The following is a 19,159-nucleotide window of genomic DNA, read 5'->3' as shown; positions in this document are numbered from 1 at the left end:
AAGACATCCCAATGGCTTTGAGTTTCCAAAGGTATGGATTCTAGGCTGCCACTGCATTAATGAGGTGACCTGTTTAAAGGACCAGTAGCTTGCAGTGTTTTTGGTGAGGTACATTATAAGGAAACCTCTTGAGAAGATCACCTAGATCCCCTTGAAAGAAAAGCAACACCTGGACCTGCTGGGGGCCTGGGCCCCAAACAAGTCCGACTGTCCTCTCTCCAGGTGAAGAGGGGAGGATGCACTGCTGTGTGTTCTTATCTGTCAAGGGTTAGGGCTACCAGTTGTCAGAAAGAACTTGGATATGTCCTCTTTTGAGAGGGCTGTCCAGGAGCCTGGATGGATTTCCAAAACCCGACAGTTTGTTGGGTTTTGGAAGGCCCCAAGCACAGGGCCGCCTCTGGAAAGTCGCTGTGACATCACCACGCCACATCCGTGTGTGCTCAGCTCCAGACGCGGCCCGGACTTGAGGGAAGAAGAGACACGGTTTGTGTGGGGGAGGGGTTGGGGGTGGAATGGGGCGGGGCCACGCGTCCTCTTTTTGGCAGGAACAAATCAGGTAACCCTAGTCAAGGGGACATCAGCGTCCTCTCAACAAGCTTCCTGCTTGGACGAATTCCTGAGGGGTAAGGGAATCCAGGGGTACAATTAGAGGGTTACTATACAAGACAAAATGCTCTTGAGTAATAGATCACTACAGGTCATTGACCTGGGGGGCCGCCGCGGGAGCGGACTGCTGGGCATGATGGACCTATGGTCTGACTCGGCAGAGGCCATGCTTATGTGCTAGAAATTGGAGTGTAGCAGCTTTAACTCAGTGGTTTCAGTAGGGCAAAGGAGCATTGTCATGGGCTTTCAGTTTCTATTCCGGTAAACAGTTCTGCACATCATTTTTTAATGGCTTCTCTGTTTCCTGTTTCCTGGACAAAAACCCAGGAATTTGTTCTGCTAAATAATGTCACCTTTTCATCATGAAAATGTAGCCCTTCATTGGAAGGAAAAAGCAACAGCACCACCTAGTGGCCAACAAGAGAGCAGCAGTGGAACTAGTTTCACAGAGGGATAATTCTTTGCTCTTGACATCCCTGGGCCGAGTTTGTGGAATTGCAAAAGCCCAATGGAGAAAGGAGAGGGACAGAAAGAAAAACTGCTAAAATTAAAAAATGACAGATTAGCAGACAAGTGAAAGCATTCCCCCCTTCCCTGCAGTCACACAAACTCCGCCAAGGTTCAAACGGTGAGAGAGACTCAGAATAAGGTTACAAATTAATTTCTAACCTTGCGCTACGTCTCTGAAAAATTACCAGCGTGATCAAACAAGACTCATTTACAGAAGTTCTATATTTTGCAATGTCAAAAGATCAGTGTGGGTGGGACCAATACCACAACAACATCATCAGGTGGTGAGGCTTGATTCTAAATGGAGGTGAATTACTCTAGTGCAGTGTTTCCCAACTGTGTCCTTGATGACCACCAGCCAGTTGGGTTTTCAGGATAACCCTAATGAATATTAATATTAATTTTGCTCCTCTCATTTTAATTGTATTGTACGTCGCCTAGAATGTTACTAGGCGATTAATCACATTTTTAATAAAACCTTGAATATGCACGAGAGAGATTTGCATATAATGGAGGCTGAAGGCAAGCAAATCTGCTCCATGCATATCCATCAGGGCTAGCCTGAAAACTTGACTGGCCTGGTGATCCTCCAGGACAGGGTTGGGAACCACGGCTCTAGTGCATCCCATCCCAACTGGATTGCAGCACCTGGTACAACTGAGTGCCACTCTTTAAAACTACACTTCCCCCTCCAAAATCGTGGGTTTAGTACGCACAAATCTACTCGCGGTTTTTTCCTCCCATAAACCCCCCCCCCCCGCCTCCCTCCTGCATCCCGGATCTCCTCAGATCTTACCTGGTGGTCAAGTGGTGACATGGGGCAGGAGCGTAGGAAGATTACTCCTGCCCCGCTTCACCGCTAGACCACCAGGTAAGATCTGGGGAGATCTGGGAGGGAGGCGGGGGAAAGGTCTGGGAGGTGGGGATGGGTCAGAGTCGACCCTAAAAGTTATTTGTGGTTTTCAGTATTCGCAGGCCTGCTCTGCCTCTAACCCCCATGTATACAGAGGGAGAAGTGTATCCATGAACCATCTCCACGGTGGATGGTCAGGATGCTGTTAGCTAGTGCTCCAACTGCAGGAAGGTTTTTGGAGGGAGAAAGAAAGAAGGAAGGATGCCATTTCTCAATACAGTGAAGTCCAAGATGATGAGGTGACATGCCCAAGATCACAGAGAGAGACGCCAGCAGGAGGGGAAGCCAATGTCCCTGGAGTACTTCAATGTCACCTAGTTGCAACATCAGATTACATTTAATAGAAGATTTTATAGATACATATAGATATATATTAATGATATCAAACATACAGTATTAAGAATACCCCATATGTACACTTTTGTACAACAGCTTATATAAAATTGGAGATTTAAATAAACCATCGGGTTGTGGTAATCTAGAGTACAGAAGTTCTTGGAACGCTACATAGGGTGCAGGGGCAGCTCTGCGTCAGACCATCACTTTCTATCTTTGGGGGAGCACTGGATGTTTCTCCTCTTTGAATGGTAAAAATCTGAAAGAAATGGGAAAGGGAAAAATAATGACACATTCTTGAAAATTAAGAAATTAAAGCACGGTCGTTTCTTTTCATGACACTCCATAGGGCCAGATAGAAACAGATGCATATTGGACTCCTAGAAAGCTACATAGGGCCCTTTTAACGAATACAAATAAATGTTGCCATTGTAATGGAAATTTAGGTGACCTTAAGCATATGATTTATGACTGCCCAAATATTCAACCATTTTGGAGACCATTATGGAAAACCATTTGCACTATTTCTTCTCGGTTATCTTTTGATATTGTTATCGTTCGTTCTTTTGCTTTGCCTGATGTACCGGACTAATGGCATTCTAAGTTACTCGATATTCTTATGGCGGTTCATAGACATAATCGCGGAAGACAAAGGCGCGCGCCGAAGAAAATTACTGTTTTTAGGGGCTCCGACGGGGGGTTTTGTTGGGGAGCCCCCCCCCCCACTTTACTTAATACAGATCGCGGCGGCGTTGTGGGGGGTTTGGGGGGTTGTAACCCCCCACATTTTACTGGAAACTTAACTTTTTCCCTAAAAACAGGGAAAAAGTGAAGTTTTCAGTAAAATGTAGGGGGTAATAACCCCCCAAACCCCCCCACAATGCCCCCACAACGTGGCGCGATCTGTATTAAGTAAAGGGGGGGTTCCCCCCACACACACACCCCCGTTGTAGCCCCTAAAAACAGTAATTTTCTTCGGTGCACGCCTCCGCGCTGCGCTCAATTGTCTGCACGCGCCTTTGTCCAGGCGCGCTTTTGACCTGACACCCTTATGGCTCTTATTCTGCAAATGATTCTCTCCTACAAAGCAAATTCCCTAATAGGAGCTTTAAAACTAACAAAATATGGTTTCCAATAACAAATGTCTCTTCTTATTTTTAAGGTAATTGTTACATTTCAGCTGGTAACTTTAAGTGTACAGTACTACCCCGATATTCGCGGGGGAGACAGGAGAAGGCAGCCAGAGTGCCGGCGAGTGAAGGAAATCACTCACGGTATGCTCCGAATGCCTCTTCCTGCACTAAAGTCAGACCTTACCAATCAAGAGCTGCTTTGACATGCTGCCCTCTCCTGCCTAGTCATTCGTGGTCAGAAAATACCGCGAATGACCTGGACTGTGAATCGCTGACCGCGAATGACCGGGGGAGCACTGTAATTTGTGATGCTTAATTTACTAAAATGGGTTCTAATCGAATCTTATCAAATCTTTGGTCTTTACCTAGTCATATGGTTACGTATGTATATTTTAAAATTGTCTATATAGATGCTTTTAGTATTCTCTGCATCCACGTTTTACATGTATAAAAATCATTTGTTCTGTAAAATCTCATTGTATTTTATTTAATCACTTCTTATATGTTAAACTTCAATTTAAAAAATAATAATAAATGAAAAAGAAATGGTGTCAGGTCAAAAACGCACCGGGACAAAGGTGCGTGCAGACAACTGAGCGCAACGCGGAGCCGCGCGCCGAAGAAAATGACTGTTTTAAAGGGCTCCGACAGGGGGTGTGGGTGGGTAACCCCCCCACTTTACTTAATACAGATCGTGCCGCATTGTGGGGGCGTTGTGGGGAGTTTGGAGGGGTTGTAACACCCCACATTTTACTGAAAACTTCACTTTTTCCCTAAAAAACAGGGAAACAGTTAAGTTTCCAGTATAATGAGGGGGGTTACAACCCCCCAAACCCCCCACAACGCCGCCGCGATCTGTATTAAGTAAAGTGGGGGGGTTCCCCAACAAAACCCCCCATCAGAGCCCCTTAAAACACTCTTTTTCTTCAGCGTGCGCTAACGTCTTGCGCTCGGTTGTCGGCGCACACCTTTGTCTTCGAGCCAAAGAAATAGATGTAGGATGTTGCATTTTTCAGGGTATTACCCTGCCTTAGAGACTGCCAGAAATGCTCACTGAATAATGCAGGGCAGATAAGACTGTGATTTTCCTGTATTTAAATCCCAGATTCCACCACTTATCCCTGGCAGTGAGCCACAGGAATGCATCTACACTTCTCCCTCCGTATTCGCTGTGATAGGGGATTAACAGAACCGCAAATACAGACAAACCGCTGAATAATTTTTGCAAAACGTAAATCTGACCACGTCTCCCCACTCCTGGCCAATCTTCATTGGCTCCCAGTGATTTCCAGAGTCCAATTCAAATGCTCTTGCCTGGCTTTTAAGATTATTCACGGCATCCTTCCTTCCCTAATCCCACTTTCTTTCAACTCCTCGTGCCTTGACTCCACCAGGACCGCCCATAAATTAAAACTATCCTTCCCCTCCCTACATGGTATTCTCCACGCAGGTAAACTGGGAAAATCACTTCTTTTCAAAATCACAGGTCTCTGGAATGACCTTACTATCCCGCTGCGGAACCTGAGCTCCCTCCATTTATTCCGCAAGCAACTAAAAACCTGGCTCTTCTCTAACATGTCATTTCTTTTCCCTTACTTTGCCACTCGATTTATAAACTTATGTAAGCCTTTTCCTACCCTTTCTCATTTTTAAGTTCTTGTAAACCGTGCCGAGCTCTACTTCCGTGGAGATGATGCGGTATATATATATATATATATACTGTTCAACGGCTCCCGCTTCTGCTTCTATTCCTTTCTCTCCTCTCTTCTCCCTTCCAAAGTATTTAGATCAATGCTGTCTTGTTAAAATGTTTATTTTATTTTTATTTTTCCTCTAACTCTACTTTTCACTTCTCTATTACCCTCCAGGTACTTTAGTTAGATTGTGAGCCTTCGGGACAGTAAGGGAATTTTCCAAGTACCTTTCTTATTTCTAATCTTAATGTATATTTTCTGTAAACCGCTTAGAACCTAACGGATGTAGCGGTATATAAGAAATAAATTACATTACATTACATGGACCATTTGGCCTTCATCTGCCATCATGTTTCTAGGTTTCTATAACCATAAAGCTCTATGACATCACAATGCAGGCAAAGAGCCTTAGCCAATGGGAAGAAGATATGCAAATGTTAAGAGCCTTAGCCAATAGGGAGAGGAGGAGATAGTGGATGCTGCAGAATTCTACTGTTCAACGGCTCCCCCTTCTGCTTCTATTCCTTTCTCTCCTCTCTTCTACCTTCCAAAGTATTTAGATCAATGCTGTCTTGTTAAAATGTTTATTTTATTTTTATTTTTCCTCTAACTCTACTTTTCACTTCTCTATTACCCTCCAGGTACTTTAGTTAGATTGTGAGCCTTCGGGACAGTAAGGGAATTTTTCAAGTACCTTTCTTATTTCTAATCTTAATGTATATTTTCTGTAAACCGCTTAGAACCTAACGGATGTAGCGGTATATAAGAAATAAATTACATTACATTACATTACATATATAAACTTAAGGTTTAGTTTAGTTTATGTTATTCACTGTTTGCTATTAAAAACCATCGTGAATAACATGGTGGGAGACCTGGCCTGTTCCTGAATGAGAGGCAACACACAGTGATTTTCTCTGTAAACGCTTGGAATCGGCGATTTCTCTATGCAAGCTGATGTAATTTGGGGGGGAGGAGCCAGCAAACTAAAAACCGTGAATAATTGAAACCGCAAATATAGAGGGAGAAGTGTACTTTTTTGGATCCTGCTGTGTACCTGTAACCTGGACTGGCCCTTGTGTGGACTTTGGACTCATCCAGTTCAGCATTTTTAATGGTTTTAGGACTTGCCTTTGGCTCTTCCAGTTCTATTCCTCATTTCTCAACATCTAAAGAAAATCTGTGCTTAGCCCAGGGCTTCCTGCTTTCTCTTCCTCTTTTATGCTTCCTCCCCGGGAGACTTTCTCATACACCACCCTTTCTGTGAAGTAGAGAGAAAAAGCCCAGGGTATGATCTACATGCTGTGATAGATGAAGACAGTTTCCAGAGTTCTGACCATGTGACTGAAAACATTTTTTTTTTAAAGTTTCAGGAAGCTGCCATCCCCTTGCTTTGAGCACTGTCTAACCCCCTTGGCAGTGGCGTATGGTCAGGGCCTTCAGGGGATTCACCCCACCCCCCACCGGCCCTGAGGGCGCTGCTCTGAATTTTATTGGTTGAGCAGGTAACAGACAGATGCTGCTCAGCCAATCAAATTCAGATCAGTACTGGCAGGGCTTTCAGGAGGTTCAGAGAATCCTCAGTCCAAGAGCCCTGCTTTTTTGTTTGATGCAGTTTGACTGTGTGAGCAGGCCGCGTACTCCACACATCAAACTGCATCAAACAAATGTAAAATCTAGCAACCCTACTTAGGCCCATATTCTAGTTATGACTCAATATAAAAAAGTAAGATCAGGTCTTCTCAAGAACTGCACCATAGGCCAGAAGAAAGAGCCTCAAGCCTGCTTTTGCACTGGAGTCCATAGTTTGCCCACCTCTGTGCCAGAAGTTAAAGAAAGCTGAGCATCATTTCAAGTTACCTGTGATAACAGTCTGCTTTCGTTTTGCTTTCCTCTGGGACTTCGACACACGAGCCGAAGAACCCTGAGGTGGTTCTTCTGACAAAGGCAAACGGCAAACCTGCTCAACGGCAGCGGAGGCAGAAGAGCTGGGACTGTTCTCTCTCTCATTCTCTTCTGGGCAAGTCTGGTTAGGAAGTGCACGGAGAAGAGGCCGCTGGTGGCACGCTGCCGGCACGCCCACCTGCGCCACGACCCTCTCCCACTTGTAGGTTCCTTCCAGTGGCACCTCATTGACAAAGTCAAAGTTCCACTTCTGCTTTGCCTCCTCGTGGAAACTCTTAAGCAGCTCCTGGCAGTCGCGTTTCAGCTGCTCGTGATCCACTGCTCCAAACAGGTTTCGGCAGACCTTTTCACTGACCGTGGAACGGAGAATGTTGTTCCTCGATGAGCCCATGATGGCAGTTGCTGGAAGAGAGAGGGAGAACAAAGTGGTTGGAGGGAGCGACTGTGGATGACGTTTATTAAAATCTTTATAGACCGCATTACAGCCCAAAAGGATCAAAGCGGTTTACAACATAACTTAATCAAATTTATAAAGGTATCTTTCGCTGATGAGATATCTTTCGAGTATATCCGGACCCCTAGGCCTTTGGATGGGCCTAGGGGTCCGGATTTTCCAGACTGAAAATCTGGCAACCCTAATGTAACTAATGACTTAGGTGAACCTTTTAGAATTCGCACCCTTTGTAGCACCTAAAATACGGAGCCACTTTGCAAAATTACTGCCTTAGATGCAAATGAGGATTTTTGATTAGTTTACAAAGAACAGAGGACGAAAGGGGGGGTTCACAGGATGACCCCAGTTCTCTTTTGAGTGTGCTTCCAGATGATTTCTTAAAGCAAAATGTAGACTGACATTTGAATTTTCAAAAAGTAAAAATATTTGCTATCTAAAAAGAAATAGATTACGAATAACTGGAAAGATTGGAAGAGGCTGAATTACAGTTTTTAGTGGAACTCTTTTATGTCACATATTCAAAATGAAAAGGATAATTGCCATGCAGCAGGGAAATTTTAAAAAATTTCAGGTTATTTGGGAGCCATTAACAAGATACTGTAAAGACTGAAATTACTGTATAGAATAAATATTATTTTTTCCCTTTGGTTCAAACACGTCCAGAGTGGGGTGGGGGGTGGGTGGGAATATTTTATGATTTCTTTTGCTTATGGGTATAAAGGAGGGGGGTTATTTGATGCAAGTTAGAATTTGATGATATATTAAGTGTTATTAAAGTATAAATGATTGTATTATATGTTACACTTATTGTGAGCTTTAAAAATGAATAAAGATTAATTGAAAAAAAAAAAAAAAGAAATAGCAACCTTTACACTGAGCCTACCGAGGCAGGGACATTGAACTCAGCCTTTGGTTTACATCATTCTAAAAAAAAACCCCAGCTCCCCTTACGTATCAATGCTAAAAACTTCCAAAATCCTTTTTTTAAGTTATGATGTCCTGTTTCATTATGTGCATCAATCTTAAAGGTACATGCTCACACTCGTTAACATATTTCACGGTCAGTGACCCAGACACACAGCAGACAGGAGCTGGGAAATTCCTTGTAGTATTGCAATCTCTCCACAAGGTGGTGATGCTGTATCACAGTGTGTTTGCTTACTGGATTAGAATAGAGTGATAAACTCCGACAAAACAGTATCAACATCAAATTACTTCACATCTGGTCATTTTCAGCCTCACTGGTCATTTTCAGCCTCAGTTTTAGGCTGTGGAAGTCAGAGTGTGGGGAAACAGGAACGGTGATGAATTTTGTCACCGTGAGAATGACACGGTGACAAAATTCATCACCGTTCCCGTCCCCGCGGATAACCGCGGGAAACCATCTTCATGTCATTCTTTATGTTTAAATTTGTTTTATTATTTCCAATAAACAACAAACATGAAATACAAGTCATAACAAAGTGCAAAACCTTGATAATGATCCCTCCTCCCATTCCCCCCCCCCCCAGGGAACAGCCACTGTTAAACTCGCCTGTATAGGTTCACTCCAATAATCGAGCTTTCGCTGCGGGAGACAGAGTTAAACAAAAGGGTCTCCAGCATCGAAGATACTGGACCCCTCTCTTAGAGTGTATGTCTAGAATATCTTGTCTTTCATAACCAGCCCAATAAATCATCTGAGTCCGCCATTGTGATACAGAAGGCGTGTGCGGGGACAACCAGCATTGTAAAATAGTCTTTATGCCCACCAGGATAGCTCTTTGTACAAATGCATTCACCCCAGGTGTAACCGGGTCCAAGGAGAATTTCAATGTAAAGAGAAAAGTCGACGTCCGTGTCCAGGAGCAATTCCATAGAGACTGTATTGTACGTCCTATACGCCGCCAGTAGGCTTGAATACCGGGGCATAACAGAAACATGTGTCCAAGAGTTGCTCTGGCAGCTGCACATCTGGGGCACCTTGCTGAAGTACTGATGTGGGCTTGATGCGCTCTTATGGGTGCCATATAGGCACGAACCAAGAATTTATAATAACGTTCCCTCTCTACTGCTGCTACCAGGATACGTGATCTCAATGTAAAACCCCTCTTTATCATGGACTCTGTAATTGTGGTTTGTAGGTCCAAAGACCAGGATTCTGCCAAGGCTCTATAGTCCAGGTCTCCAGCCAGCCCCTGCAAATAGCGATGATAAGCACTGAGTGGGGTGGGGTCATGAGCTGTTAAGCAGAGGGCCTCAGATAACTTGTCTTGAACTATGTCCAACAAAGCCTGTCTAGGTAAGGAATTTACATAGTGAGACATGTCATTCTTTAAGGAAAGAAGAAAGAATCAGAGTATGAATGGCCACAACCACTGACCCGCAAGCTTTGCTTTGAAGAATGCTGGTGTAGAAGGACTGAGGTTGAAATAGACACTACAGAATGACAGTCTCTGGTATCCAGAGCAGATATTGTGATGTCATAATGCCTCATTCCACCAGTGCCTAAGAGCCAATCACATCAGTGATGTCACAATGGCTTCATTATCCTTGGCTCACATAAGAATCAGAGTATGAATGGCCACAACCACTGACCCAAAAGCTTTGCTTTGAAGAATGCTGGTGTAGAAGGACTGAGGTTGAAATAGACACTAGAAAATTACATGGGATTATTTCCCGCGGTTATCCGCGGGAACGGGAACGGTGATGAATTTTGTCACCGTGTCATTCTCTAATGTAAACCTAACCCTAACACTAGATAGGAAGTGAATCAGTTAAGTGTAGTGTGTGTGTGTGTGGGGGGGGGGGTACTCCCTCAAAAAGACAAAATAGTATCCTGTCGGGGCGGACCTCCTATTCAATGCGCGCATTTGTCGTGCGTGCAAATGCCGGGGTGCAATTGTCGGCGTGCGTTTGTCCTATGTAACATATGCAATGTAATTACAGAGCGGCACTAAGGTGAAACATTGACATTTGCTCATGTATGTGCTAGGAGCAGCAGAGTAAAAAACAAAAGGAATTGACCCCAAAATATCCACAAAGAAAGAAAATCCAGAGAAAAGCAAAAAAACTCTGTTGAGTGACGATGTTCCCAAATGGACTTTATTTGAAAGTATCAAAGTTCCAAAGGTACACTAAAATCATCCACATAAAATAATTCCATCCACATAAAAGTAAATTATCCACATAAGAGCCTTAAAGGACCTAGTCCGCTAGAGATACAGGACCCAACACGGTCCGCGTTTCGACAAAAAGTCTTCTTCAGGGGTCCCTGGGGGTCCTATAAAGGTGAGTACGTGGGAAACAATTGTGCAATAGCCGGAGAATCATTTCCACTGCAGCTTCCTGCAACTCTGGGAAAGTCCCGTCACCTTCTCTTGCCCCAGGAACAAAATAAGCACATGCAGCGGCAGAGCAAGGGCGAGAGGTGCCTGAGGGGGGGTTGCCAGGCGCACACCGCTTCCCTTCCCTCACACTTCTGTAATGTTCCTGGTGCGAGCAGCAACCCCCAAGCTGGTGTCGTACCAGCGCCGGCTCTTCCTCTGACATCACTTCCTGGACCCTCATCCAGGAAGTGACATCAGAGGAAGAGCCGACGCTGGCTGGGGGTTGCTGCTCGCGCCAGGAATGTTACGGGGGTAAGGGGGAGGGAAGCGCGCGCACGCATGATGGTAGAGGTGAGGAGGACACACCCTCAGCAAGATGGCACCTGACCACCTCCCCGGGGCCCCTCCCCCCTTATATGCCACTGGATACATGTACATAATATGTAAACTACTTTGATTATAATCACAGAAAGGCAGTATATCACGTCTCGTCCCCTATCCTAAACATTTTTTCATATTACTCCCCCCCCATGTAAGAATATTCTGGGAGAGAGCAATTTTCAGAGGCTTTTATGCAACATCAAATGGCCAAGCTAAGAACGGTCAAATGTGGCTAGAAGCCTGTGTGGGTTCCATAGGGCACCTGCTTTTAGCCACACTGAAAAGGGGCGTTCCTGTAAGCTGAGTTCAAATCAGGAAACACCACCACACAGGCATTTGATTTCCAAAAGAGCACATGCCCGTCCCCAGCCCTCCCACAAAATACAGAAGAGGATTAGCCTAATGTGGTGGAAGAGGAACCTTAGAACAGCCCAGTTCAACTCCTAGTGACCTTAGGTAAGTCACTTACCCCTAGATTCTACCCAAATCCGACCCAGACCCATAGCAAACTAATTAATGAGGCATTAACTGTCACTAACCACAGGGGATGGGACTTAATATACAGGTTTTTTTCTGTGCGGTTTACACAAAGCAGTTGACATGGGGCAGTGTTAAGTGACTTTACCCAGAGTCCTAAAGAGCTGCAGTGGGAACTGAACTCACAAGCTCAGGGTGCCCTGCCGAGACAGGTGCTCTAACCACTAGGCCCACTCCTCCACGCCAATTGGCACTCTTTTGGGTCTATGTATAGATCTGCTCTGCATTTTGTAGCGTACAACTCAGAAGAGGGAGTGGCCTGGGAAGGTCAGAGGAAATTCCGACTCCGATACCTTTCTCAAATCTGTTGAAGAACATTTAAAGTTGACACAGACTCATTGAAAAACATCTTCCTGCACTGGATACTTCCAATCGCTTTTAATTATCTCCTAAGGGGAGAGCCTCAGATCCCCGTGCGTTGCTCGATATTTACCACTGCACTAGAAAAGGAATAAATCCTCACCGGCTCTTAATCCCCCTCCTGACCCGCTGAATAATCAATTTTTCTTCAAAAATGCACTATTTCTTCAAAGTACAATTTAGAACCTCAAAAAAAATCAAGCCAGTAAGCTTCAACAGCAGGGCAGGGTGAATCGTTCATGATTATTGAATGTCACTGCATCCCTACCAGTCCTCGCCGACATCAAACTAGCTGCCGTTTCGCCCACAAGCTGCGTCAGGGCTCCGGACCAATAACTGAGGCGTACTATCTTACACGCTCACTATGGCAGAGGAAATCCCAGGGTGGTGAATGCTCGGAAGGGCTTCCCAGTGCAGGTGGTGGAGGCAAATTGTCGAGAACTTGGGACAAGCCCGTTGGATTTCTAAGGGAGAGGAGGGTTTTGGATGATTCAGCGTGGCCATTTCAGCGCTGAATGGGCCACAATGAATCTTCCTGCACCCGGCTGTCAGCTCGGGGGCATCAAAGCAGCACAGCCCCTCAAACTGGGAATGTCCTGGTCCTACGACTAGGAAGGGATGTCGGAAGGGAGTCGAGGCCAGTGTGATCAAGGGGTGGAAGATGTTGCTCACAGAGGGGGAGGGAGGGGGAAGAGAAGAGGTACGTGGGGGGAAGGAAGGGTGGAGACGAGAGGCACCGAGACCCTGGCACCCTAGCAAGATGGCACCCAGGGGGGGAGGGCAGTTCATACGTCTCGCTCCCCCCTTACTACGCCGCTGGAGCAGAGAGGAAGAGAGGCGCCCACAGTAGCGTGGAGAAGACGATTCAGCGTGACGGCTTCATCGGGGCCGCGATGAAACATTCCGTGCTGAAACATTCCGACCTAGATAGGCCACATGGTCTTTATTTGCCTTCATTTTTCTCTGTTTCTATTCCCAAAAATTAGGCATAATGGACCCGATATTCAACGCAACTTAGCCAGTCGCAACTGGTGCCCAGCCAGCTAAATAGCACGCAGCCAGATATCGGCTGTTTTTCGCCCACTGAATATCCCATTCGATGGATCGCCCGGTCATCAGCTACGTCACATGACACAGTCCGTCAACGCCAACATTCAGCGGCTCGCTGGCTAAGTTCAGCGGCCAGATAGACCCACCTAAAAAGCCGGTCTATCTTTCGCCGCTAGGACTTACCCTGCCAGCCACTGAATATCAGCTTAGCCGGCCAAAACTACACCAGAAATTCAACGCTGGTTGCTGGATGCTTATTTATTTTTAAAAATTTTTATACCGTCTAATTCCTAGGCGGTTTTACAATATATCTGCGCACATAATAGTTAAAACCCCACCAAAGAGGGACAAATCATCCGGCCCTATGATAAAGAATTAACAAACAATTGCATTTTGAGGAGCTTCCCAAAAGTTCCGCTATCGGCACATTTTCTCAACTGCCCTACCAGCGAATTCCGTAACGTCACAACAGAAGGTCAGAAGGATACGGCGCCGGCATTGGATTTCTGGTTTCTGCCATGGACCGTGGGAGACGGCTGGCTATCTCCCATGGTCTGGCTGTCGGGCAGCAGGCTACAGAAGAGAGTAATTTATGCAACCAATTGCCATTAGTTGCGCATTTTCCGCCAGGTTGCAGCAGACGTCGGTGGCGCGCCCAGAGCTAGGCATGAGATCAGAGCTAAGCTGGTATCCTGTAAAGGCCCGACGTTGGCATCGCTTAGACAATTCCTCTCTTAACTCTCCACTACATCAGGTATAGGTTTGATACACTGATACACTCGTAGGGTTACCGTAGGGCTCCCGAAAAAGGAGGACGGATTGAGACATCTGGGTTTTACTTCCCTTGAAAGCAGTGGTAGAAAAAGCCGGATGTCTCAATCCGACCTCCTTTTTCGGGAGCCATACGGCAACCCTACGCTTAATTATACAAAGTAAACACAGTGGTGTACAATAGAAAGGAATTCTATTTAATAGGAGAGATCCCCCCTCCCCCCAAAAGCCACCCCCCCACCCCCAAAATAAAACTCTTCACAATCCCAATTTACAGACTTACAGATTGTTACAGGAAACAAGCCCAGTGTACATCGGCTCTAGTGCCTGCAATGACTGCAGAAGGCATCGTCCGGGCATGTCCTGACCTAACGCTGTCATAGCTGGGCAGAGTCTACGACTGCACATCCCACTGGGTGACGTGAGTCACCTGCCCGTGTAGCCCAGACAGTCACGGCTTAGTCACATAAGGAGGGAACTCGGGGCCCCTGTCCTGAACATGCCCAAGCATATCCAGAGGACTGACAGCTCTGGAAGCCTTCCAGGGCCTGTGCCGTCTCAGAAGTGGGTGAGTCACAAGATTTATTTCCAGACAGCCCATCCTGAGCAGACAAGGGATTCCCGGTAAACAGACTGCGCCATTACTCGCTCTAGCCCAGCAGTCTCCAACTCAAACCCTTTGCGGGACCACTTGTTGGATTTGTAGGCACTCGGAGGGCCTCGGACAAAATGGTTAATGTCTTATTAAAGAAATGACAATTTTGCATGAGATAAAACTCTTTATAGTTTATAAATCTTTCCTTTTGGCTAAGTCTTAATAATAATATTGTCATTTATAGCTAAAGAGACGTATGATCAAGAAACGGTTTTATTTTACTTTTGTGATTATGATAAACATACCGAGGGCCTCAAAATAGGACCTGGCGGGCCGCGAGTTTGAGACCACTGATCTAGCAGTCTTATCGTAGTACAACTTTTGGCTCCTTTCCAAGACGTCTGACCAGGGGTTGGTGAAGAAAAGCAAGCAGGCCGCCATCCTCCTCCCTCATTCACTCCCATCTTCCCCTTTCCAGGGAACAGGGATTCTGTTCACAAAATGTCCTGTGAGTTCTTGGAAAAGAGCTTTCGACAGAGGGGGGAAGGAAAAAAAAACCTTATTTCCTGGAAAAAAAAAGTGTTCCAGGCTGCTTGAGGAGGGGTTGTGACAAGGAAGAATCCGGGGTGGGTATGTGTACTGATGTAATCTCTGGCAGCCTTGAGGGCTTTCCAGAGGAGGAAGAGCGATCATTTACTACGAAGCTCAGAAAGGAAACAAGCGCAAGCCCTCCAAAACGCTCGAATGAAAAAGGAAAACAAAACCGGCACCCAGGCTCGCTTCTACCTAAAGGCACTGGGCGACTTGACCCTGGGATCTGTCTGTGTTTTCTATTGGTGACGACGGTGTAGAGCTGTGTACAGATATGGATAATAGGAAGTCATATCAATTCACAAGACTGCGCAGTCTCTGTCCCTGAGAGCTTATAATCCCTAGTGGCATGCCTGCACCCAGCTTGATTTTTGGCCACCAGTTCAGGAGGGTCTCTTCTTGTCTTCTAGGCTAAGACAAAGAACCTAGATATTAGGGCGGGGGAGGGGTGGGATTCACATTCGGCCACCTGATTGCAATAGAGGAATAAGGATTCAAAATTGGATCCTGGCTAAAGTGGGAAAAATAGACACACACTCTTGCTGAAGTCTCAGAGATGCCTGGGCTCACGTTCAAACCCTCTCCCGGCATCTTGTATTCTAGTCTGTGTACAGAAGACGTAAAGATGGTAGTGAGGTGGCCCAGGCTATCCTTCATGACTGGGGGGGGATGATGGGTGGTGTAAGACCTCCCCGTGCTTTGAAGGAAAGGCGGGAGAGGGGAGATATGATAGAGACGTTTAAATACCTACGTAATATAAATGCACGAGTCGAGTCTCTTTCATTTGAAAGGAAGCTCTGGAATGAGAGGGCATAGGATGAAGTTAAGAGGTGACAGGCTCCGGAGTAATTTATGGAAAGGCCTTTTTACAGAAAGAGTGGAAGATGCCTGGAAGAGGCTCTCGGTAGAGGTGGTGGAGACAGAAACAAAGCCTGGATTAGGCACGTAGGATCTCTCGGAGAGAGAAAGAGATCATGGTTTCTGCGGATGGGCAGACTGGATGGGCCATTTGGCTTTTATCTATCATCCTAGCTCTATGTTTCTAGTGCAGGAAGAATGGCCATCATGGGGGTGGCTGCACCCTCCTAGGGACATACCAGGCAGGCCCACCCTCCCAGCCCTGAACCCCAAAAGAATGAATCAAAACAAATCCAAAAATTCTCTGGAAAGGAAAGAATGCAGCAGGCCACATTCCTTCCAGCCTTCACCTGCCAAACCTGGAGGGCTTCCCAATACCTCAACCCCTGCTACACTTTAGAGAATGACATAAAGGGACAAATTTGTTCCCATTCCCGCAGGAACTCAATTTTCCTATCCCGTCCCAACAGATTTGTCGCTGTCGCTGTCCCATTCCTGTAAGCTTTGAGGCTTGTGCAGAGGAGGACGGAGCTTAGGCATTGGTGGAATGAGGCATTATGACATCACAATCTGAGCTCTAGAATGTGGCTACTTAGGATTTTAAAGCGTTTGAGGCTTGTGCGGTTGAGAACCGGGCTGGAACGGGAAAATGAGTTCCCGCGGGGACGGGAAAAATTTGTTCCGTGTCATTGTCTACTACACTTCCCCGGTCACTGAAATTAAAACAATAGCAGTACCGAACCACATCAGCCCCAGCACCCCCCTCCCCCATTCCAAGTCGTCCGGACCCGACCTCCTTCGCCACCGCCGACGAGGAGTCTTTTGATGAAGCTGCCCTGACCAGCCGGGACGGGGGGGGGGGGGGGGGACGTGGCACCAGCTCGCGAGTGGGCCACCAGAATCCGTGGCAGCGACTCCTCCAGATGTGGCAGGTCCTCCCCCAGCCTTTTGGCTCCGCTGAGTCTCCCCCTTCCCGGAGAGTCGTGATTTCTCGCACAGCCCCCAGATGTGGCTCTCGAGATGCAAATAGCTCTGCCCTCTGCTCCCCCCCCCCCTTACTAGCGGGGGCCTGTGAGATGAGGGGGCACCGGAGGGCAGAGGCTTGGCTCCCCGGGTCGTAAACAACTCGGCTCCTACCTTTGTGCCGCTTCCTCCGGGGACGTCGAGTCGGCGGCTCCCTCGTAATGCCGAGAGCAGAGCCAGTGCCGCCTTTTATAGCGCTGGGCCGGGCACAGGATGGGCTGTTTGGGGCAGGGCGGGACTTGGGAAACCCGAGCTGCAGGGTGGCAGCTGGCACTGCCCTCGGCCAGGTCGGCCACATCTGGCCCGGGCACCCAGTGGCACTGCTCCCGCTTCCAGAGTCAGTGGACCTACCCCCAAGAAGAGCCTGTCCAGAGCTTTAGATGCATGTTGTTATTCTGGAAATTGGGCCGGGGGGGGGGGGGGCCTACAAAAAAAATCTGCAAACTTGCTGAAAATGAAACTCGGGCCACCTAGTAAGTCTGTCTGTCCCCTTCTCCTCTACTGTCTGTTCCTTTTCTCTTGTTTGCACCAGAGGCCTGGAACTGAGTTCCTGACACTATTCAAACCCAGGCTAAAAGCCCACTTTTTCAAGGTTGCTTTTAATTTATATGTGGCTGACTATCCTGCTGTCCACGGAGAACCTACGTTACAGGTAAGTAACTACACTTTTTCTGATTTGAGATCCTCTGTGTTCATCCCACACTTGTTTGAACTCTGTCACCGTTTTCCTCTCCACCACCTCACAATCTGAGCTCTGGAATGTTGCTACTTATGATTTTAAAGTGTTTGAGGCTTGTGCGGATGAGGACGGAGCTTAGGCATTGGTGGAATGAGGCATTATGACATCACAATCTGAGCCCTAGAATGTTGCTACTTAGGATTTTAAAGGGTTTGAGGCTTGTGCGGATGAGGACGGAGCTTAGGCATTGGTGGAATGAGGCATTATGACATCACAATCTGAGCCCTAGAATGTTGCTACTTAGGATTTTAAAGGGTTTGAGGCTTGTGCGGATGAGGACGGAGCTTAGGCATTGGTGGAATGAGGCATTATGACATCACAATCTGAGCCCTAGAATGTTGCTACTTAGGATTTTAAAGGGTTTGAGGCTTGTGCGGATGAGGACGGAGCTTAGGCATTGGTGGAATGAGGCATTATGACATCACAATCTGAGCCCTAGAATGTTGCTACTTAGGATTTTAAAGTGTTTGAGGCTTGTGCGGATGAGGACGGAGCTTAGGCATTGGTGGAATGAGGCATTATGACATCACAATCTGAGCCCTAGAATGTTGCTACTTAGGATTTTAAAGGGTTTGAGGCTTGTGCGGATGAGGACGGAGCTTAGGCATTGGTGGAATGAGGCATTATGACATCACAATCTGAGCCCTAGAATGTTGCTACTTAGGATTTTGAAGGGTTTGAGGCTTGTGCGGATGAGGACGGAGCTTAGGCATTGGTGGAATGAGGCATTATGACATCACAATCTGAGCCCTAGAATGTTGCTACTTAGGATTTTAAAGGGTTTGAGGCTTGTGCAGATGAGGACGGAGCTTAGGCATTGGTGGAATGAGGCATTATGACATCACAATCTGATCCCTAGAATGTTGCTACTTAGGATTTTAAAGGGTTTGAGGCTTGTGCGGATGAGGATGGAGCTTAGGCATTGGTGGAATGAGGCATTATGACATCACAATCTGAGCTCTAGAATGTTGCTACTTATAGATTTTTTTGGTTTCCAAATTACTTTGTTCAGGAGATTTTGATATATCATCAATTTTCCCTCCCAGAGCCATTACCTTGCCAGATGCAACATAATCCAAATGGCATCGAGAGTCACCTCAATTGAACTCCACTTCAGGGCCCTCCTTAGCAAAAGTACCTGCCGCGACCCCGGCAGCCCGTAGTCCCACTCCCTCAGCAGAGGCCAGCGCCGGACAAGGAGGGGGAACTGACGTCAGGGCGAAAACGATGTCTCATCCCCTTCGCAGCAGGGACTGACTCCCCGATTTTTGGTAGAGATCTGACGGTAAACCACTCAATCATCTGCGGGTTCGGCGGCGGAAGAGCCGCCGTGGAGGGAACGGCTTTCACCATACCCTTTCGTTTATGTGGCATAATAGTTAAGGCAAAAAGAAA

At 46.7% G+C, this 19,159-nt stretch overlaps 1 protein-coding gene across 2 annotated transcripts; it reads right to left on the bottom strand.

Annotated features, from left to right (window-relative positions):
- Nucleotides 1–2,347: 2,347 nt before the first annotated feature.
- CDKN1A (cyclin dependent kinase inhibitor 1A) lies at nucleotides 2,348–17,177 on the bottom strand. Of its 2 annotated transcripts, none has more exons than XM_033918948.1 (3): nucleotides 17,140–17,177; nucleotides 7,053–7,499; nucleotides 2,348–2,624 (listed from the first exon to the last, which is right to left on the bottom strand). In XM_033918948.1, the coding sequence occupies exons 2-3, from the start codon at nucleotides 7,486–7,488 to the stop codon at nucleotides 2,569–2,571; spliced, it is 492 nt and encodes a 163-aa protein (XP_033774839.1). In that variant the 5' UTR covers nucleotides 7,489–7,499; nucleotides 17,140–17,177; the 3' UTR covers nucleotides 2,348–2,568. The 2 variants fall into 2 exon arrangements, with proteins under 2 accessions (XP_033774839.1, XP_033774840.1); XM_033918949.1 differs by lacking the exon at nucleotides 17,140–17,177 and adding an exon at nucleotides 14,242–14,326.
- Between the last annotated feature and the right edge of the window lie 1,982 nt (nucleotides 17,178–19,159).

This window comes from Geotrypetes seraphini, chromosome 13 (genome assembly GCF_902459505.1).
Source record: "Geotrypetes seraphini chromosome 13, aGeoSer1.1, whole genome shotgun sequence".
NCBI lineage: Eukaryota > Metazoa > Chordata > Amphibia > Gymnophiona > Dermophiidae > Geotrypetes > Geotrypetes seraphini.
This window is presented reverse-complemented; position numbering and strand designations above follow the sequence as displayed.